General features: G+C 38.7%; 2 protein-coding genes across 6 annotated transcripts in view; one reads left to right on the top strand and one right to left on the bottom strand.

Annotated features, from left to right (window-relative positions):
* The window catches only part of FILIP1L (filamin A interacting protein 1 like), a 294,176-nt gene extending 274,419 nt beyond the window's left edge, over positions 1 to 19,757 (bottom strand). For both annotated transcript variants that reach the window (XM_015129448.3, XM_077994039.1), the window contains exon 1: positions 19,281 to 19,757. The gene's annotated coding sequence lies outside the window, so the exon portion shown is untranslated. The remainder of the gene's footprint in view (positions 1 to 19,280) is intronic.
* The window catches only part of CMSS1 (cms1 ribosomal small subunit homolog), a 372,406-nt gene that overhangs the window by 287,345 nt on the left and 61,411 nt on the right, over positions 1 to 23,650 (top strand). Inside the window, exon 1 of one of the 4 annotated variants that reach the window (XM_015128690.3) lies at positions 19,867 to 20,226. Coding sequence (XP_014984176.2) covers positions 20,217 to 20,226 — 10 coding nt within the window. The 5' untranslated portion in view covers positions 19,867 to 20,216. 4 annotated transcript variants of the gene reach the window in all.

The following is a 23,650-nucleotide window of genomic DNA, read 5'->3' as shown; positions in this document are numbered from 1 at the left end:
CTCCCAGTATCAAGATATTATTTTCATTCCCTTAACCGGGTCTTTCATGGGGCAAAAGTCTTTTGTTTTGATACAGTCTAACTTACCAATTTTTTTTATGGATTATACTTTTGGTGTTAAGTATAAAAACCTCTGTGTCCAGGCTAAGATCCCAAAGATTTTCTCTTATTTTCTAAGAGTTTTAATTTTACATTTTACATTTAGCTTCATGATCCATTTTGAATTCATTTTTGTTTAAGGTGGTAGACTTGAGTTCGGATTCATTTTTTTCCTACGGATGTCCAATTTCTCCAGCACCATTTGTTGAAAAAGCTGTCTTTTTTTTTTTTTTTTTTTTCTTTTGAGACAGAGTCTCTCTCTGTCACCCAAGCTGTAGTGCAGTGGCGCGATCTCGGTTCACTGCAAGTTCTGCCTCCCAGGTTCACACCCTTCTCCTGCCTCAGCCTCCTGGGTAGCTGGGACTACATGCCCCCACCACCACACCCGGCAATTTTGTGTGTGTGTGTGTTTTTTTAGTAGAGACGGGGTTTTATCGTATTATCCAGGATCGTCTTGATCTCCTGACCTCATGATCTGTCCACCTCGGCCTCCCAAAGTGCTGGGATTACAAGCGTGAGCCACCGCACCTGGCCAAAAGCTATCTTTTGTTGGTTGAGTTGCTTTTGCACTGTTGTCAAAAACCAGGCAGGCATATGTGCATGGTCTGTTCATAGATTCTCTGTTCTTTTTCATTGATCTATGTGACTTATCTATCCCTTTACCAGTACATACAGTCTCGATTACTATAGTTAGTCTTGAAATAGGTACACTGATTCCTCCCACTTTCTCTTCTTTTTCAACACTGTTTTAGTTATTCCATTTACCTTTCCCTTTCCATATACATTTTAGGATCATCTTGCCTATATCTACAAAAATCTTGCGGAGGTTTTAGTTGGAATTCCATTAACACTATATATCAATTAGGGATAAATCGATGTATTTGCTGTGTTAAGCACAGTTGGCCCTTCGTACCCTTGGGTTCTGTATCCGTGAATTCAACCAACTACGTATCAAGAATATTTTTTAAAATACTATTAAAAAAATTAAAAATAATACATATTTAAAACCAATATACTACAGTGAACTCATTTTTGACAAACATACCAAGAACATGCATTGAAGAAAGGACAGTCTCTCCAATAAATGGTGCTAGGAAAACTGGACATTTATATGCAGAAGAATGAAACTTGATCCCTATCTCTTACCTAATACAAAAATTAAACCAAAATGGATTAAAGACTTAAATATAAGACTTCAGACTATGAAACTGAAACAGGAAAACATTGGAGAAACTTTTCATGACATTGGTCTGGGCAAAAATTTATTGAGCAATACCCCCCCAGCACAGGCAACCAAAGCAAAAATGGACAAATGGGATCACATCAACTTGAAAAGCTTCTGCACAGCAAAGGAAACAATCAACAAAGTGAAGATAAACCCATAGAATGGGAGAAAATATTTGCAAACTACCCATCTGACAATGGATTAATAACCACAGTATATAAGGAGCTCAAACAACTACATAAGAAAAAGTTGAATAATCCAATTTTAAAAATAGGCATAAGATTTGTATGTCTTCAAAAGAAGACATACAGATGACAAACAGGCATATGAAAAGGTGCTCAAAATCATTGATCATCAGAAAACTGCACATCAAAACTGTAGTGAGATATCATCTTACCCCAGTTAAAATGACTTATCCAAAAGACAGGCTGGAAAGGATGTGGAGAAAAGGGAACTCTCATACACTGCTGGTGGGAATGAAAATTGGTACAGCCACTGTGGACAACAGTTTGGAGGTTCCTCAGATAACTAAAATTAGGACTACCATATGATCCAGCAATCCCACTACTAGGTACATACCCAAAAGAAATGAAATCAGTATAGCAAAGAGAGATCTACACTCCCATGTTCATTGCAGCACTGTTCACAATAGCCAAGATTTGGAAGCAACCTAAGGTCCATCAACAGATGAATAGATAAAGAAAATGTGGTACTTACACACAATGGATACTATTCAGCCATAAAAAATAATGAGATCCTATCATTTACAACAACATGGATGGAACTAGGGGTCATTATGTTAAGTGAAATAAGCCAGGCACAAAAAGACAAACATCACATGTTCTTACTTATTTGTAGGATGTAGAAATCAAAATAATTGAACACATGTTGATGGAGGGTTGAAGGATGGTTACCAGAGTCTGGGAAGAGTCGTAGGGGGTGGGGAGGAGATGGGGGTAGTTAAGGAATACAAAAAAAAAAAAAAAAAAATAGAAAGAATGAATAACACCTAGTATTTGATAACACAACAGAGTGACTATAGTCAAAATAATTTAATTGTACATTTCTAAATAACTAAAAGAGCATAATTGGATTGTTTATAACACAAATGAAAAATTCTTGAGGGAATGGATACCTTATTTCCCATGATGTGATTATTATACATTGCTTTCCTGTATCCAAATATCTCTCATACCCCATAAATACATACACCTACTCTGTACCCACAGAAAGTAAAAAATAAAAAAATTTTTAATGAAAGCCAATGCAGTATAACAGCTATTTACATAGCATTTATATTGCATCACAGGGGCTCCCAATCCCTGGGCCACAGATCATACCAGTCTGTGGCCTGTTAGGAACCAGGCCACAAAGCAGGAGGTGAGCAGCAGGCAAGCCAGCATTACTGTCATTGCTCCGCTTCCTGTCAGATCAGCAGCATTAGATTATCATAAGAGCACGGAACCTATTGTGAACTGCAGAACTGCACATGCGAGGGAACTAGGTTACATGCTCCTTATGAGAAAGACTCTAATTCCAGATGCCCTGCGATGAACCGTTTCATCCCCAAACCACCAACCACCCCATCCGTGGAAAAATTGTCTTCCACAAAACCAGTCCCTGGTGCCTAAAAGGTTGGGAACCGCTGTTGTATTAGACACTGTAAGTAATCTAGACATTTTTTAAAGGACGTAGGAGGATCTGCATGGATTATATGCAAATATTGTACTATTTTATATCACTGACTTGAACATCCTCAGATTTTGGTATCTGAAAGGGAGTCCTGGGGCCAGTCTTCTGTGGATACGGAGGGACAACCCAGTGCTCCAACCCATGAACACAGTGTCTCTCTCGATTTTTAGATATTCGATGTCTTTCATGAGCACTTTGTAGTTTTCAGTATACAAGTCTATATATATACACGTTTTGTTGGATTTATGTCTAAAAGTGAGATTGCATTCTGTTTTTAAAGCTACGTATTTGTGAACATGTACATCATGAATATTTTCTAAACTATTAGGTTACTTTCAGCACCATTAATAGACTCTAATAATTAGTTCTGGATTTGAATATTCTTCATTATTCAGCAAATATCACAAAGACTACTTGGTTATTAAATTTTTCCCAGCCCAGGATTGGGCCTCCGTTTCAACAAAATACTCAGCTAGGATACTTGCTACCTTCTAACTTGCAATGCCTTTGTTGCACTTTTTCTGAATAGCTTTGTGTAATATTTTTACTCAGCAGAAACTCTTATCATTTATTTCATTGGTTTTTTAAAATTTTATCAACAGTGGCATATCTGGCAAGGTAATAGTGATTTTTAATGTTTAGCTAGGCATAGTAATGATACGTGCCACATTGCTGTTTGAAAAATCTAGTAAAACAAGAATAGCAACAAGACCTTAGGTCAGGGACTACTTTGACTCTTGGCTGTGCTGTAATTTGTTATTGCCAACCCACTGGAGTCTGTACTGCTTGCAACACAGCCGGCTGAAAGCGTCCCTGTGATTCCCTCACCAGTTAGCAGATTCACATTTTATGACAGATAAAAAAACAAACTACACGGTACCTGTGTTGGTGATGATAAGCTTCAGTAGAAGGAGGCAACGAGATGTAAAGGAACAAGCACTGTGTTTTAGAGTGAAGAACCCTGTATTTGAATGCCATTTCCACCATTTAACCAGCTCTTTGACCTTAGGCCAGTTACTGAACTTCTTTCAGGCTAAACTTTCTCATCTGTAACATGACAGCTAGAATGCCTACCTCACAGGATTCTTGGAATTAAATAAGTTAGTATATTAAAGTATTCAGCATGGGTACCAGGCAGATAGCAAGCACTCAAGAATTGTTAGCTATAGTTAACTGACTCTATAAGCTTTATTTGTATTATTCATAATTGACCTTTGGCTCTTTTTGCTAATCAATACCAGTACATGCAATGAAGTTATTTTCGTGCATATATTTCTTCCCTACTGGAGTATAATTACCTACAACCCTGAAAACTTTACATGCCTCAGTGTGTAGCATATCCGTGCCTTCCAAAGAATGTTGAATGTCATTGCCATATACAGAGGTGGGAACTCACCATGAAAACAAACCATTAGCAAGAATCTGTTTTTAAAAATGCCTTCCTTAAACTAGGAAAACATTTCAGGGATCTCAAATGGCTTCCTTAAACTAGGAAAACATTTTTAAAGATTCCAACTGATAAGAAAGACTTTTCATTCATTGCCTGGAACTAGATACTTCTCAATTTGGGATTATAAATAATTCCAGTTCAGATGGTGTTGGATTCAGCCATGCATGGGATGTGGAGTAGAGTGGTTCAGGAAGCAGGTTTTTGCTTTCCCAATTGCAGGACTCTTCTTTATATATTAAAAGGGAGTTTTCAAATTTCTGCCAATGATCATTTTTCATTTGTAACCCAGAGGAATTTTGAACTGTCATTCTGCAGGCTTTTTCAGGAAGCTTACATGCAGGATTGAATTAATCAGAGGATACAATATTGGATTTCTGCATTTCTTAGTTTTGAAATTGACTTAATGTGGGTAAAAGACTGAACTTTTATCATCTTAGTACACACACTAGGAGCAATCAAATATAACATTACATAGTTCCTTTGAAAAGATACCAAGAGTCTCTTATCGGTACACCCTTTAAAGCACAGAGATGCATAATCCTATCAGAATTATTCATATGTGCATTAAAAGGTAAGCTATCATCTTTCCAAATTTTTTGATAAGATTTTGTAAGAAACAAGCATACAAGGGTAAGGAAGGTAGAGGAAGAAGAGAGCTGGTCTTGTAGTTAGGATGGTAGGAGAAGCCCCTGCCAGCCTCTAGGTGATATAAAATGTAAGTATTTATTGAGGTCTAATTATGTATCCTTAACTAAGTCATTTAACTTTTCTGAGCCTCATTTCCCTATTTACACAGGGGAATTATAATAATGTTTCTGTCTTCCTAAGGTGATGAGCAAATAAGATTACCTCTAGAAAACTATATAAATGTACCATGTTATTCATTCTGTAAATATTTATTAAATACCCACTGTGTACCAGACCCTGTCCTAGGGATAAGGTTAAAACCTCTCATAAGATATGTTCTGTAGCAGTGGGAACCTAACGGGCCACCAAGGAGAGCCAGACATTTGAACCACTTAAGTATGGTAAAGTGTCATAAGTATGCAGAGGTAGAACATTCCAGGTGTGGTTATGGAACTGAGTTGCTGAGAGTGGGCAGAGGGTTTTGGAGTTGAATTCTGAAGCCACAGTGTTGTAAAGATCATCCATGTTCAAGTTGAGACAAACCACAACTGGGAGGGAATTAGGAGGGAAAAAAGTTTGACCCAGTTGTCGAAGTCCTTATTAAAGAAAGTGCAATGATGAGGAGAGGCCAGTAGGTGGCAGAACTGAGGAGTGGGCAAGTGTGGCGTGAGCCGTGAGAGCAGAGGTATTTTGATAACAAGAGAATGGAAAGGAATTGCCTGGAAGCCGCATGGTGGGCTAGGACAGTGCTGCCACTCAGATTTTGGTGTGTGGGCTCTTGAGGCACAAGTAGCCTTCTCTTGAGATGCTCAAGGGTTGTACGTCCTGCGGAAAGGGTTGGACAAGAAATAGAACAGGACTTAGAATGAGCAGTCTGTGAAAAGGGTAAATGTAAGAGTCCCAAAATAGCAATATTTGTCATTTGTTGAACACATATAATGTACCATGTACTGTACTTGACTGTCTTATGCATTATAATATTACCAGACCCTGCAAAGTAATTACTATCATCTGGATTTTATAGATTAGGTCATAAAGCACAGTGAGGCCATATGCATTTAAGGTACACAGCAAGTCCACATTTGAATCATTAAATCCAGTTCTGCCTGGCCGAAAAGCTGTGCTTTTGCATGGTTCCACGTGTCTTCAGAGAGATTCAGAGCACACCATGGGAAGGATTTGGAGGCAAGTCAGAGAGGAAGGGAAGAATCAGAGGGAAGAATGCAAAATTATACAGGAGTGAAAATACAGTAAGTGAGGGGACTATTGACCCTTGAGGCTTCCATTTTTGCTGGTAGCTGAGAATAGCAAGATAATGAGAAATAGCATCACTGAGATATCTGGTGGAGTGTGAGACCTCGCAAGGTTAGTATCGACTTGCTGTATATTCAGGTGAAGTGCTGTGGAGAAGGTGTCCTGGTGTCTTTTGAAGAGAATTCTTTGAGGCAGTTCATGAGGAAGATCAGCTTTTCCTGATTCTTCCATTCCTGGTGGAGTGGTTGACCAAGATTTAGCTTCCTTGTGTGTTATGGGTCAGTTTTTTATCCCAGGTATATAGAGAACAGAGAAGAAAGTGTGTGATGACACTGGCATCTCACTTGCATGCATGTAGGATAGCAGCCAACAGATTTTGAATACCTTGACCACTTTTGTACTTGGAGGCCTCTGGAGCTGGGTGTTACATACTGGAATTGTCATTAGACTATAGTGAAAAATAAACATATGTATTAGCCTCTCCTGAGTGGTGGTAACCAGTTACTTTCTGAGACAGCATTATACTAAGGCTGAGAAAGAATCCCAGGCACAGGTAATGTCCTACTTTCCTTTACTGAGGGACAGTTAATACTACAGCTAAAACGACAGCTCCCCACTGCCTATGAGCTATGAGGAGGAGTGCATTGACTTCACTGACCGAGGACACAGACCAGGACCAGAGACTTTTGTGGGAAGAAGCTTCGATATTTGGTGGGAGGAGCAGTCCAGCTCTGCAGGCAGGTAACAGTGACCTCAGGTAAAGTAGATCGGGTTAGAAGAAGCAAAGACAACCGAAGAGACTCTCACAACCTTGCTTTCAGTGAAGTACTTCCACTGGAATTCTTGATTGTGGTCGAAATAAATATACCCTTCAAAGTGACACATGCACTGTCTGATCCAGTCCAACACAGGAGGGGTTGGGGTGTTAAGAGGATAGCTAAATATCCTTGGAAAGGGGATAATAAGGAAAGAGAAGTGAAAGTAGCCTAAGATGTTCACAGAAGAAATTGGATCCTCATCAGTGTGATTTCTGCTTCTCCACAGGTGTGAAATCTCTCTTTTCTTCAAATCACTCCAGTACTTTATCTGTACCTCTGTTGTGACACTTTTCATATTCCATATTGTTTTATATTTTTTGTGTTTTTCCTACTTCCATTACTAAATTGATAATTCTTAGAAGGCAAGGATGATGCCAGGCTGCATTCTGTGTCCTCCGCCATGCTTTGCATTCAGCAGCTACTCCGTGTTTGACTAAATTCATGACCCCAGGGACACTGTGCTTCCTCTGGGTTTGTTCATTTACTTGGCTATGAAAGACAATAATTTGCAAAGCCAACTTTCTCCTTTTTCTGAGGTCAGCGACTAAATTATTTTAAAAGTATTTTGCAGTGCTGTAAGTATATAGGAGAGCGGTTTTCTGTTTAGGGAATGTTGCTAAGCCCTCGCATCAAAAATAGCCTTTCCATCTACCACCAAGTTCTGCCAGGGCGGAGCAGATTGGCAAGAGCAGGTCAAAGGAAAAAGCAATGTAATGCCCTCTGCTCATGGCATTACAGGTGCCAGTGGAGGAAAAAAGTGTGAGGTTGAGGCTTGGAAGGCTGAGTGCTGTAAAAATGAAGCAGACCGACTGTGGGGGCAGAGATCTAGTCTTTGTGAAAGACCTTCCCTGCCTTTTGTATATTTCTGTGCACCCTTTGACTGTAGGCCAGGGGTCTTTAATAGGAAACTGGTGGTTTGAAGTCTCCCCACATAAGCAGACCAAGCAGCTTTTTGAAAGGAGCCTACTCAGACCGTGGAGAAGGCAGCAGCTCACAATGGCAGCAAGAGCTATGGGACAGCGAGAGTCAGCCAGACGCACACATGCAGAACCCGAAGTCTTGAGTACAGCAGGAAGTTGGGCAAAGCTGCTCCATTCTAAAGGTTATTATGGCCCCACTGGGGGCTGCCACACAAGTATTGGCATGAAAGCAAACCAGTGATGGGATAGCTGTTTTAATATTTGCAAAATCTACTCTAGGTGTGAGTTCCTTTATGTGACTGAAGATCTAGAGTCTTTAGGAGTTTGTTCCTCAAAACTTGAATCAGGTTTTTTCTAGGCAAGTTGGAAGCACGGATTAGGCAGGTAACAACAACCGTTCCTCATGTTGAGCAAAAAGGAGGTGTGGGCAGTTAAGGGCCAAAGTTGACATGGAGGAGAGAATATTGGTTGGCAGCACTGCGCTGTATTAGAAGCCATAGAATGGTCCTTTCCAGCAGCTATTACAAACTGCCCCCAGGAAATTCAAACAAGAAAACCTTTGGGTTTCTCTTCACTGGCCTTGCAATAAACATGTTTGTTCAAATAACAAATTGTTGCATTAAGATAGATCTGTCTGTGTTGTCCTAAAGAAAAGAGTCTATGTCCTGTGTGTTGGCAGGATTATCAGTGAACAGCTGATATTTATGTAAATATCAGCCTTATTAATAAGAATCGTGAGCACGGGTCTGCCAAGGTTCGTGACAGCTTGCTTAATCAGCCGCATTAACTCAGAGGTTTTCAGTTATTAGAAGCGTCCTCTAACACGCCTTATTTGCTTAAAGGCCCGGGGCCATGTCACCAAATTGGGGCCTCTAGCCATCCACTGAGGAGAGATGGTTTTCATTTCTCTGAAGTGAAGACAACCGCTGTCTGTATGTGTTTGGGTTGGAGAGCACAGATAAGTGTCCTCTCCAACACATTTGCATCTCCAACACTCTACAATGAGAGTGGCCCTCTCTCACCCCCACCGCCATTGCCAGTCATGCCAAGTTACAGGGTAAGGGCTGCAAAGAAGCTTGCTCAGGCAAAGCAACTAGATGGGCTGACTGGTAGGAGGTCCCTTTGCTGGATGGCTCACCCTGACCTCTGCCCGAAGCTGGAATCAAGACCAAGATGACATAGCTGTGGTCACACAAAGCCTGTTAACTACATCAATTGTCTTTATTTATTCAATAACTCTGAGCTACACTTTTTTTTTAACAAGAAATGTGACCCACACTTTGTTTGGGATACTCCAGAAAGATGTAGCAATGTGGTTACCGTTTTATAAACTTTTAAATAAAACTGTTAGCAGTTCACAACTTTGTTTAAAGAACAATGGCTTGGAACATAGGCCTGTGTTCCCAAGACCCAGAGGCCAGTGACCAAGGCAGAGAAGAGCCCAGTACAGATCCGGCTGACCAAGGCCTGCTTTTCATGCCCAGGAATCTAAAAGTTCAGCTCTAGGGCCTTTTCCTGTTTTGCAGGAGTAGCAGTGAATTTGACCCCATTGCTTTGGTGATTTGCATTGATGTTCTCAGCTTGTTAGCTTTCATCAAGAAAAACTTTCATCAAGAGAAACTCAGAAAAAGCAGGGATGAAAACAATCACCCCTGTTATTTTCCCTTACCCCCAAAACTGGCTGAGAATCACCATTTATAGCTTAGCTAGCTCAATATCTAGCTATTGCCATCCTTGTTTCTTCACTTCCATGTTTTTCTACCTCTATAGTTTATTCTCCCTCTAACAGCCAAAACCTCACCTATGCTTTAACTCTAATCTTTCTGTAAAAGTATCTGCCTTTATTTAACTTTCTGCTCATGGCATGATTTATGTATATAAGAGTCTTCATTTACAGATTGTTTCTTTTACTATACTTAGGTGTAGCTATTGTTCTCTTGGCCTAGTCTTGGAAAGGGTGTTCACAAGTAAGCATTGTTTAAGTCTCATACACTTTCCTCTAAGAGCATACAAACATTTATGCCTATATAGATTTCTCTGGCCTGTTGACAAGGCTGATTTAGTAGATAATGTATTCTCCTACCAGAGCTTAAAGTTGAAATAACCTATAATACTGATTTGGGAGTGGCAACATTTGGTTCGTAAGTACTCAGGAAAGACATGAGAAATAGGAATTTAGACTAGTAATATCTTTTTAGACACATGTTTCTCACAATTCAGTTTAGCTCCCTGGAAGACATTTCTTTTGGATCGACTACAATTCATATCTAACAATTTCATAGCTTACAAGTAAGACTATTATTAAAATGTTAACTAATTCTGGGGCAAAAGGGACTTCCAGGAAGGTTCAGTAATCATTGAACAGGTTGGTTAAAGGGCTATAAGATTAACCAAAAACATAGCACTTCTCATGTACCCTTTAAGCAGAATTGACAAGGTATTTCCTAGAGATTAATGACTGTCTGAGTTAATAGGCTGACGGAAGGTCATTAATCCTTACACAAAGGTAGTCTGGAAAGTAGAAATGAAAAACAACTGGTCGGTCAAGCTGATGCAATCCCAGGAGACATTTCAGAAGACCAGTCCCCTTTTCAGAAGCCCATGCTTATTACTGTTGTCACTCTCCTTCTCCACATGGCATACTTCATACTCAGGCTGTTAACCTCCTGGGATGCAAGTAGTTTTTTGAAAGGAGCTTGTAAGTTCTCCTTTTATCAAACAAAAATTTTTTTTTTAATCAACGAACTTTCTTTTCTCACTTCAAACTTAGAAACATCATCATGGAAGTCATTCAAATCACGTAGCTTCTCACCATCAGACAGTGTGGACAGAAAGTTGTGCCTGGGAGTCTGGAAGTCAAGGCAGTCAGATTATACCTCCTAGGGGTTTCAATTAGATAAAATATCCATATGTGCTGTGTATAGCATATGGAGAAAATATGAAATGACTGTCAATAGTAGACTAGGATTGATGGAACAATCAGATACAGATACCACATAGTAAATCAGAAGAGGTTGACTTATCAAATGGACACAGCAACAAGTCAGTACAGTCAGGATACCATTATAAGCGGAGGTACAAGCTTCCAGCTGTGGAATACTCTCCAGGGATTTACGCTTGCAGATGATAATGTCAGACTGAAAGCTGGGTCCTCTTCCAGACCAGCCTAGGCATGACTGATTCTACATGTAACCTAATCTGGATCTGTTCCAAGGACCCCTCACCCCCGCATCTAGCCAGATTTATTAATCTCAGGATTATACAAGATATATTTTGGCCTCAGGGGCAAGAAGGACTCCAGCAGAAATGGGGGTAATGGTGGCAGATGATCTGGAGCCACCCATCTGGAACCTGCACCAAGAAACCCCACTTTGACTCTTTACCCAAAGAAAGGTTGAGAGCTGGAGAATGATTTCTTAGTTGAAAAAGATCTGCCTTCATGTATGGGCATCATTTCTCTAACTGTGTGTCCCTGGTAAGGGCTGTAGGATCCAGAAGCATGTGCATGCTTACCTGGCCTAAAGCATGTTGCCCACCTTCCTGCTGTAAATGTAAGCTTCCTTTTGAATGCTTTAGATGAGTTATACCCCATCTGATTCAAATGGTGTCTGACTGGTGGTTGTACTACTCCTAACCTAACGCTCTGATCCCTGTAGTATGTTTTCATACGTCTGGAAAATTTAAGATGCCAGAGGTTATATTGCTGCTTTTTAAAAATATGCAGAAAGTTAATGAGATAACAGAAGTATGCTAAGGGAAACTCTGAGAAAAATGTTTTCTGGTCAGTAGATGAAGGGAGCCCCACTACAGTGGTGACTGGCATTTTGCCACCAGTGTGTATCTGATCTAAGTCTCAAAGAATAAATACTTGTGGATTTTGTTACACAGCCAAGAGATATAAATTTGGAGCTACCAGTTCAAAATGCTTAGTGCTGCAGGTGCAGGTGAAAATCTTTATATTCTTCCATACAGTTAAAAAAAAAAAAATCCTTGTTTCACATACAGATTAATTCCACTAGACCTAGCTGGACCTTTTGAGTTTCTTTACAACTGAAATTGCCTTTTAGAGAGGAACTATCTAGATATAGATGGGAATAGAATAGAATTCTGTGCTGAAGAAACTAGGTTATTTAGGTCATGATTGCAGTTTTATGATGCCATCTGGGAAAATAACGAAGTGCATGTGGGTTTTAAGTAAACTAAAGTTTTTCTCCCTTCAGTGAGCATTATAGCCTCTTTTGACACTTTGTTGGTAGAATTTCTGAACACTTTGTTTACTTTGAGAGTGGTGAATCCACGGGTGTGTCATGATTTGGATTGGAGCTTTCCTTCCGCACATTTGGCAGGTATGTAATGCATCAGTACAGTCTTTCTGAAACTGACCTAACCACTTAACGATAGGCTAGTAAAACTTGCAGTCTTGTGAGTATAAATGCTGTCTTTTTAAATTAGGAAAAAACAAATAAAACCCTGTTGGAAATTCCTTGTTTTAAAAGGAGTAATTTAATGCTCTGCTGTTAACATTCTCCCAAGGTACTATTACATAAATAACTACTGCTAGACAGGAAGAGTCATTTCCCATTCTGAAATAATTTGCACGTTTAGAAATTTCATTGTCTCCTCAGAATCCTGTGGACTGTGAGGCCAGAAATTAACACTTTTTTGATTATGGAACTTTCATTACATGATTTAAATGTTATGGTAGAAGAGAGCAAGAGAATTAAAAAAAAAAAAAAAATTACTTGCTTAGGGCCAGGAAACCTCAGGGAAGGGAAAAGGACGTTTCTACCTTTTTAACATCGGTCAAGAAAATTTCTGGTTTACATTAATAATCAATTTTCTGGGATTTTTCTTAATTCCAAAATCATGAAATGAGGCATTTTAAATTCATACCTGTCCATGGATGTGTAGTCTAGAGCATTGGTTCTTAACTTAGGGGCCCAAAGAAAATACATGATTCAAATGCCAGTTCCTTTTATTTCTAGATGACGTTTCTAGCCCGTGGCTTCTTAATTTGGTCCAGGGAATCCAAAGTTTTGTGTTTGTGTGCAATCTAAGTAGGTCTTATAGCATTTATCAGCCTTTCAGAAGGAACTGACCACATTGTCAAGGCTGATTTTTTTTTTTTAGACCCAGTGTATAGCACCATGGTGGGAGTTTTCTATATTAACGATAATGATAATAACAGCCTCTCATTATTGACCACTTATGTGCCACTAACTGTGCTTATTACTTATCAAGGCAGGTACAATTCTTATCTGCATTTTATGGCTGAGGAAACATGAGGCTTTAGAGGGTAACTTGTCGAGGAACACACAGAAATGGAATTAGAAGCCAGTTATGCCATCTGGGAAAATCTGTGCCCTTAGGCATTAAATGCATTGTGGTACATTCTGGTTTTGACTCTGATTTTGTTTGATATTCACGTATTCAATTCAAACAGTCCTCACTGTATTCTAGTGGTTGGGCATTGCTCTGTATCTAGATGCTACTGTGTTACAATTCCGAGATCAGCATTGGATTATAGGACCCACGACAGTGTCTGGCACTCGTTTGTTTGTTACATAACTAAGTAAGCAAATGAACAAATGTATGCCTCTTCCAAACATGGCTTGGGTCTTCTTTTGTGATACACCGCATGCTCAGCCCAGTGTGTGGTTGTGGTGGCTGTTGTTTTTGACAAATAGTAGGCTTGCTATAATGTCTATCCGAATACTAAAATCAGATCATATTCCCTTGTAACTGTATATCTGTCAGAAGCCAGCAGCTTCTGGCCAGTTTCGCAACATGACATTTGGAAGGCAGGTACTTGGAGTTGATTGCGTAGTTTTTGGTCCCATGGCTTTTTCAATGCAGTTTGACAGTCAGTGTTATACAAGAACAGAGTTGAGTTTTCTGGGTTCTACAGGATGATCATTTTTAACTGTCTCTTAAAGAAAAAAAAAAAAAAACACCTATTTCTCTGCCACTAACTTTCTCAGGCCTCAATTCTTCATCTGTAAATCAAGATGGTTGGACTCTATTAGTCATTTTTTAAGGGTTCTTTTTCTTTTGTGTGTTTCAATATCCTAAAAAAAAATTTTTCAATGAAAATCTGCAAGAATTCCATCCAACACCAAAGCAGAATATGCTGGTTGAAGTTTGAAGTGGGATATAGAGCCACACAATAAGGTATGCTTTACGTATCGTAAAATTACCTCTTATATAATGTACAATTCTGCAGATTTTGACAAGCTCATGCAATTATGTAACCACCGTTATAGTCAAGACATAAAGCAGTTCCATCACCCAAGATGTTCCTGCTCACGCTATTGGAGTCGGTTCCTCCCCTCAGTGTCAGCTGTTGACAAACACTGATGTGTTTTCTGTCCCTATAGTTTTTGGGGTTTTTTCCCACAATGTTGTATAAATGAAGTCATTCAGGATGTAGCTTTTTGAGTCTGGGTTCTTTCAGTTAGCATAATGCAATTGAGTTCATCCATATTGTTGTGTGTTTCATTGGTATTGCTGAGTAATTCATAGTGTTGATATACTATAGTTTGATTATTCATTCACCAATTGAACGGCACTGGAGTTGCTTCCAGGTTTTTGCAATTATGAATGAAGCCACTGTAAATATTGTTACCTAACATTCTAAGGTTAATGATATATAAGTTAGCTGCTAAAGTAGATTAAAAAGCATCAAACTCAGGAATCACTGAGGGAAGAGATAGGCACTGCAATCTGCATCTGCAAATGTTTCTTTTATGACCCCCCCAGTGCCACCCCCAAAGAATCCTTAGTAACTTCTCTACCCATACCCACTCTTCAAACTGTTGGCAACCATTTTTGTTCTTGTTTGAAGAAGAAAGATTAGGAGATGTCATCTGAGATAGAACCAGCCCCAAGATAAATCAAGTCACTAATACACCCCTGGTGGCTTTGGGAATATAATATTTTTACATTGATTGGAAGGAAATGCAGTAATAAGTTTTAAAATTTGAACTACTAACTGTACCTGCTTAGAATCTAAAACTGAAGTGGAAAACATAAAGCTTAACCCCACATGCTCCCTGATCAAATGCAAAGGTTCTTAAAATAGCTTCATTTAAAAATGTTAGTAGCAGGCCGGGCGCGGTGGCTCAAGCCTGTAATCCCAGCACTTTGGGAGGCCGAGACGGGCGGATCACGAGGTCAGGAGATCGAGACCATCCTGGCTAACACGGTGAAACCCCGTCTCTACTAAAAATACAGAAAAATTAGCTGGGCGAGGTGGCGGGCGCCTGTAGTCCCAGCTACTCGGGAGGCTGAGGCAGGAGAATGGCGTGAACCCGGGGAGGCGGAGCTTGCAGTGAGCCGAGATCGCGCCACTGCACTCCAGCCTGGGGCACAGAGCAAGACTCCGTCTCAAAAAAAAATAAATAAATAAATAAAAATAAAAAATAAAAATGTTAGTAGCAGCTGAAACAAGGAGCTGGTGTCCCTAGTCACAACCTGTCCGTTTAATATCGTGGCTCAGAAGCAGCTGCCTCTGTATTTTTTTGTTTCAGGGCCAGCAACTCTAAGGAGAAGCACAGAAGCAGCTTTATCTAGCTTGCTATCCTCCCCTGAATTCCAGTTTCCTGGTCAAGTGATTGTCCCTAGATCCATCATGAAGATATATGTCATCCATTTCAAGCCACAAATAGAGAAAAAAGTAGCTAAAAGCCTCCAAGGAATTACAACAAACTTTAAATACATGTACAGGAAGTTCCAGGAAGAATGTAAAAAAAAAGAAAGAAAGTCGTGTATTTGCTTGGTCATAGCTAATAATAGACAGTACTAGCTATGTGGCTTAACTCTCAAAATCCATCAGAAAAACCTTCTCTGTTCACTGCTCTGCTCAGCTCTGTATAACTCTCCATTTCCTGTGCTTACCATTTTTCCATGTAGAGTATTTTTTCTTGTGAATTTTTCCTCTTACCCACGATAAACTGCTTCTTCACAACAGCCTACTTATGCTTGCACCGGAAGCAGGATCTGGACTGGGTGGACAATGGTCTGATCTGATGTGACAAGTGTTTTATGTTGCCAGGCTGGTGGCACTAATAGCAATGTAAAATTCCATTTGCATTTTGCAGGTAGGTGGATATACTAATATACTATACTGTTCCTGTCCTAAACAGTCACAAACTTTTTAAAATCTTATCACTCAGAATAATTTTTTATTTCATTACAATAATATTAGGAGTCAGTTCAGAGCTTTACAGCCCAGTTTGCCATATTCTACTTCATCATTCCACCCAAAAAGAAGAAGAAAAAGGTAGCAGCTTATATCTCTTTAAGCAACTAAACTGATTTTTGAAGGGCCAGAAGGAAAAACTCTAGGGTAAGGACCTAGAAAGGCAATGGAGGCAGGAAGAGGGTGGTGGGGGGAGGCATGAAACGTTCCTCTATCTACATGGTTTCCTGTTTGCTAATACCACTTTCAAACAATAGGTCAGGGCTATGAGTACTCATGTTGAAAACACAGAATTTTTCTAGTCCTTTATTTAAGAGATTACCCCATGAGGCTGTGCATTAGAGAAAACATTAGCTGGGCTAGTCCCTTAAATATCTAAAACTTAGTTTGTCCATCTGCTGAACAGGGAACAGTAATACCTGCCTTTCCTACAACATAGGGTCAGTGAGTAATTGACAATGCGAGTTTCATACACAGTATAAAACACCTTGTAGGTATAAAATGACGTTGTAATAAAAGTCTCCTCAACCAAGATGAGAAGCACAATAGGCCTGCTTTTTCAGTGTGGGCCCCAGTGATTGACTGTCAGATTAAACAAAAAATCTTGAACTACTGTCAGATTTGAACCCTAGACTTCTAAGAGGCTATAATACAAATTTTCTTCTGTCTTCTTTAGACTTCCTGTCCGACCCAATTCTGAAGAAGCAGATGGTATTAGTATGTGAGTTTTTTGTCTAACATCTATAGCTTGCACTGAAATGTCAAATCCCTCAAAGAAGGCTCAAGTATTTACACTCAAAATGTGTTTTCCAATTCAATTATTTGATGCTGAGATGGTATCTAAAATTGTCTCCATATCTATGTTGAACAACATGTACAATATACAGATTCAGATCACTAGTAATCAGACTCTCTGTGCAGATTCCTACACTCAGGGCATCTGGAGACCATGTTTGTCTCATTCACTGTTATAGTCCCAGTAATCAGAACAGGGCCTAGCACAGAGTAGGCATTCTAAATAGTTGATGAATGCATGAACAAATGAGCAAACAAACTAAGCTATTACTATAAAAGTGTTCCCCTAATATAACTAAACAAACTTATTGTGTGTTGCTGGTAGGCACTAGTTCTACCCTAAGGAAAATAAAAGCTACTAGCACTTTTTCTTTAAATGTTTTTTAAAGTAACATATTAGAAAGGTGAAGCGGGTATTATTACATTGGTAATGAAAATTTTGCTTTAGGTTAGGACATAGAATAATATGGTCTGTAACCGGAAGAAAAGAAGATAGAGCCCCTTACTTTTAGGTTTGTTGCATCCTTTGACCTGCCTAACTTTTGGCAAGTTGCAATGGCAGTCTCCTACAATAATGCTCTATTAAAGGCACCATCATTTCGATGGCACAATAAAATATCTTCATGTCTATTGCCAGCGCCACTACCTAAGACCAAGTCTTGACTAAATTTATTACTTTAATTTATTGCTTAAATAAAGTTTAAGCAAAAAAGACAATTACACATGAACTTTAATAGAAGGTAAACTCTAAAAATAAATTGTCACTCACTTTTTAAATAATGAATGCTTTTCTTTGCTGCAGAACTTTTACAGAGTATCTTTGTATTGGTTAGTTTAAGAACCCAAACCCCACATTGCTTTGGGAAATTACTTAGAAAATTCTCATTAGAGTAGACTTTAATTACCCAGGTGGAAAGAGCCCATGAATATTATTGCTGCCTTTAGAAATTTTTATTAACAAACAGCTCTTACAGTATTTATGCTGATTTTTAATTAAGCATAATGAGAGTTTCATAATAGTGTCAACTGATAAACATAGAGAAATGTTTACTTGGAATATTTGGCTTTGGGAGATAGCAGATTGATAAATCAGAAAATGTCATCACAGGAAAAACATGTTTAACTGTAGCTAAAGGAACATTGCCGTAATTTCAATGCATTCTCTAGCATTAACTACACCATGTTCTCCTTTATGCAAATCTAATACACACGTGGAATATGGTAGTGTAAACAGTGTATTTGTTGCACCTCTTCTATTCCTTCCTGAGATATGAACAGATAATGAATAAAGAAAGAGATGTAGTCATTAATTGGTATGGAAAGAAAAAAGAATAACTGAATATGTCACAACCATTTTAACTGAACACATACCCTCTTCAATGGAGCTCCTATATACACAACTGTGCAGCCACCCTAAACATTGAATAATCCTCCCATCGAGGAGTACAGTGAGCAGAATTTTCTGTGATATCATTTGGCAGCAGCCTAGTGTCATTTCCCATTTGTATCTGGATGTGATGTGCCCATGGATATCCAGTCATCTTCTGTGGGGTGTTACAGAACAAGCTCTTGATAGGTATCTCCCAAGATCTCTCAAAAACCTTACCTCAGAAACCTGCTTCTGTTCTCTGGCTCTCATTCATTATTTCTTAACATCAACAGAAGGTAAACAAACAAAAGAAGAAAGATACAATCTAGTTGCCATTTGAAGATGTTAGTTTCTTCCGCTAATCTTTCCATGAAAAGAGAATTCTTCCTCTGCAATTTAACCTATTCAGTATACTTCTCCATTTTCAACACATTGTGATGATTTTGACATGGCATATTGATCATTCACATCGGCTTACAAAATCAGGCTATTAAGAAGGAAAGCATTTATCCAAACATACTTTTCCTTTAATCTTTGACTATTCATCTTACTCTTAACAGGATAACAATTTAAAGTTTCATTTTGGCTTCCTTTCATGTGTATCACTTTAGTAAAACTTACCTACTGTCAGGATAGTTCCTCTATTTTGCAAGCAACTCTTAGTCATTTTAGCCTAAAAGTCATCATCTGTCATGAGCTCTTAATCATACTACATTCCCTTGCATAATATTCACAAGATCCTACTTCTGGAGAGTGGTGTTGGCCACTCCTAGCTGTTGAAGAACACAGAAACATCCCATCTTCTCAGCAAGGATGGGGACACTTAGCTTACCGTGCAGGTACCGTTGTTGATCACGCCTGGTAATTCCTTCTTCTCATCCCCGCCAAAATCCAACAGTGGAACCCAGGACCAACAACAGCGTTTTCTTCTTCTCTTTTTGGACACCCTCTCAGTTTTTGTTTTGTAGGCTTGAAAGCCACCGAGAGTTTGCACCCGGGGGCCAGTGATAGCTCTGCAAAGGAGAGGCAGTGGAGAGCCCAACAACAAGTGGGCCCAAACACTAAATATTGCCCTCTTTCCTCTCCGGGCAGTGTCCTTCATGCTCTGAAGACAGGCAGCCTTACCAAAACCCTTACCCCACAGCTTGCCAGTCTCTGTGGAAGAAAGGGTCTAACTGGACTGGGCTGCAGGATGAGGTGACCCAAAAGCCAGGAACCATCTGCCCAGAGCAGACAAGTAGAGACACGCACAGGCTGCGTGAGCATGTCTGTGTGTGTGTGTGTGTCTGTGTGTGTGTGTGTGTGTGTTTGCATGTTTGTGCCCAGCAGCTGCTCTCCAGATTAGAAGACACCACTCTTTGGCCAGCAACTCTGAAACACCCTCTTGGGTAATTTTAAATTCATGTGCACATCTTGGCTGAGAGTAGAAACTTCCCAGGCACAACTTGGGTCCCTTTCTTTGCTGTGTTGCTACCCCAGATATACCGTGAACCACAGACAGCAGTGCTAGCACCTGAGGAACAGATGCCCAGATGGACATTAAATTGCACCTCATTTTGTACCCTGCAGCCATGAACCGATGGAAGCCTTGTTTGAGATTTAAGTAACAAGGGCATGACCCCTTCTTTGACACCCATAACTCAAGGCACTGTAAACATTCGCTATTATTAACACTGTGTTGGACTCAAACTGGAATGCCTGCCTGTTCCATTTAGTGTCACGGAGACATGAGGGCAAAGTGCTGAGGAAACTCTAGAGCAACATCAGAATGCATGGTGGTATGTTTATTATTTTTTATTATTATTTGACATTTTGTTTTATATTATTCAAGTGTTAAGAAAAACTTCATGCTTTGGATTGCTAAAATTTGAAGCATCTAATTTTCTTCTTTAAGTAGCATCACTTGTTCAGATTGAGGGGTTGGAGAGAAGGGAGGAGTTTGTTCATTTATTCAACAAATGTCTATTTTGGCATCCCTTATGTATCAGATTATCTACCAGACATGCCTACCACCTGCCCAGTGCTCAAGTCATGCATTATCTAATTGAATCCTCACAGCATCCCTTTAAATTAGTCCTACTCCTGGTGATCAAATGAGAAAACCAAAGATCAGAATAATTTCATAACTTCCTAGGGTCTCACAGATGATAGACAGAAGACTGAGAATTCAAAATGGAATCTGAGTTACTCCAAAGCCCATGCTCTTTATTTTTAATTTTTAACATCAAAATAATTTCAGACTTATAGAAAAGATACAAGAATAACAAAGAATTTCCATATGCTCTTCACTCAGGTTCTCCAATGTTTAACATTTTACACTGGTTGTATTCTCTCTCTCTGTGTGTCTCTCTGTCTCTCTCTCTCTCTCTCTCTCTGTCTCTCTCTCTCTCTCTCTCTCTCTCTCTCTGTTTCTCTCTCTCCCTCTCTCTCTCTCATCCTCCTTTCTACCCCTGTGAGTTTATTTTGGTGTGTGTATATATTTTTCTGAATTAATTTATATACTTTAGTGTGATGATCTTAAAAATATAAGTATACTCTTCTCCATAACCACAGTATAACAATTACATTCAGTAAATCAACTTTACTTTCTAATCCATAGATCCCATTCAGCTTTTCACCAAATGTCTCAATAATATCCTTTATAGAAAAAAAATGTTTTTTTCTTTTGGCCCACGATTACGTGTTGCATTTAGTTGTCTTGTCTCTGCTTTCCTTCAATCTTGAACAGTTCTGTAGTTTTCCTTTTTTTGTGTGTGACCTTCATATTTTTGAAGAGTACATTTTGTAGAATGTTTCTCAGTTTAGATTTGTGTGATGTTTCCTCATTGTAAGATTGAAATTGTGTATTTTTGTGGCAGGAATACTACAGAAACAATGCTGTATTCTTCTTAATCATATCAGGAGTCACATAAATGGAGTTAGTCTTGTAACCAAACCCACTTGCTTAAGGTGATATCTGTTACATTTAGTCACTGTAAAATTATAGTTTTTCCTTTTGCAGTTAATAAATATTTTGTGGGAAGATACTTGGAGACTAGGTAAACATTCTTAGTGTGAAGAAGAGCATTCCCTTCTCCCCGCTTATTTTTTTGTTTCTATCAACATGAGCTCATAAATTGCTGTTTTATTGAATGAGTTATAACTCACTAATATCATTATTTATTTTAATGCTCAAATGATGTCAGATGTGGCCCTCATGTTTTCCTGAGTACTTTCTTACCTTCTGGTAATAAAATGTTCCATAAGCATGTTGTACTTTCTCTGCCCAACTCTGGAATTAACCATATCTTCAAGAAGACCTCCATCCATTATGGAAAATGGTATTTAGAAACCAAGATCTGGGGATTGTGTGAGCTCATTGCTTCCAGGCCCTTTCAGGTAATAGGCTAGGAAACACACACACATACACACACATGCACACACACACACACGCCTATATCTATTGCTCTATTTATATTAAAGACTATGAGATCACACTGATTGCTCTATTTCCAATCTAACACCATAGAGGCAATCTAGCTTTTAACCCTTTCCATATTTGTAACTCCCTTCCCCAACAGTGAGAATAAGGTGGTTTCTGTTATCTGTTATCCTCAGACTACTTATATATTTGCTTATTGCCCCTGTGGGTAAGGGCCCCTTTGGCCCTTAGTCTTTTTGGCCCTATCATCCCTGATTTCTCAAGGAAAAGGAAAGGAAGTAGTCAAAATTTTTTGAATAAAAAAGAAAAGGAAATGATGAGAGTAAGAGTTTCATGTTCTTTCTATACCATAAATTATCTGTCTTCATGGCAAGGTAGGTATTAGAAATCATCATGCAATCTCTGTGAAGGTGTAAAGATGTCACTGTCGTTTATGGAAACGAAAGTTTAATATAAAGACTGAGGGAAGAGTTCAATTATTTATTCACATAAATAAATAATTGCCATGTGTCAGGCACACTGAAAGATAGACATAGCCCTTGCCCATGTGAACCTATAATCTAGTGGATTATTTTTATTATAGTTGCTATTTATTATGTCACACTTTGGCAACACTACATTAAGTACATTAAGCACTTTATTTATGTTATTTGATTTTAATTCAGACAGAACCCTATGGGAGAAATAGTCTTTTTTTCCAACTTTACAAAAAACAGAACTGAGGTTTTGAAAGATTAAGTAATCCTTCCAACATCACTGAGCTAATTAGTAAGAGACTGGGATCTGCATTCAGTTTAGTCTGACTTCCAAGGCCCAACTCTAAACACTAGGGCTATGTGAGAAAAAAATAAGGTGAAATTATTCATCATGGTGGCATCCAGAAGGAATCATGATTTATAAAATCTTGAATGCAAACTCTCCTATAGAACTGTGCTATCCAGTACATTAACTACTAACCACATATGGTTATTAAGAGCCTAAAGTGTGGCTAATTCAAATGGATATATGCTGTAATTATGAAATACACAGCAGATCTCAAAGACATTAGAAAACAACTAATGTAAAATATCTCAGTAATAATTTGTATATTGATTACAGGTTGAAATGATAATACTTTGGATATATTGGGTAAAACAGATACACTATTTTTTTTTCTACCTTCACAATAGCCAAAAGGTGGAAACAACCCAAATGTCCATCAATGGATAGATAAACTGCAGTATATATATATATACACAATGGAGTATTAGCCAGGCTTAAAGAAGATTGAAATTCTGATACATCCTACAATATGGATGAACCATGAAGACATGTTAAGTGAAATAAATTAGGCACAAAAGGACACATACTGTTATGATTCCACTTATATAAAGTACCCAGATTGTCGAATTCATAGAAATAGAAAGTAGAATAGGGTTATCAACAGCTGGTGGGAAGGAATGATGGGGAGAATTGTTTAATGGGTATAGAATTTCATTTGGGGATGATGGGAAAGTTCTGGAAATAGATAGTAGTGATGGTTGCATACCAGTGTAGTTGTACTTTATTTCACTGAATTGTACACATGAAAAGGGTTAAAATGGTAATATGTTCTGTATATTTACTATGATTTTTAAAAATTGGTTTTACCATTTCTAGAAAATTTAACCTAACATACATGGCTTATATCTCTATTAGATAGCATTGCTATAGTATTGTATTATTAATATAGAAAAATTAGTTATTTCTTAAACTCTTCCCTTTTCACATGGCATATTTAAGAGCCTTTGAGATATTAAATG

The sequence above is a fragment of the Macaca mulatta genome, chromosome 2 (genome assembly GCF_049350105.2).
Source record: "Macaca mulatta isolate MMU2019108-1 chromosome 2, T2T-MMU8v2.0, whole genome shotgun sequence".
NCBI lineage: Eukaryota > Metazoa > Chordata > Mammalia > Primates > Cercopithecidae > Macaca > Macaca mulatta.
Note: the sequence above shows the minus strand (reverse complement) of the source record. Positions and strands in the feature narration are given on the sequence as shown.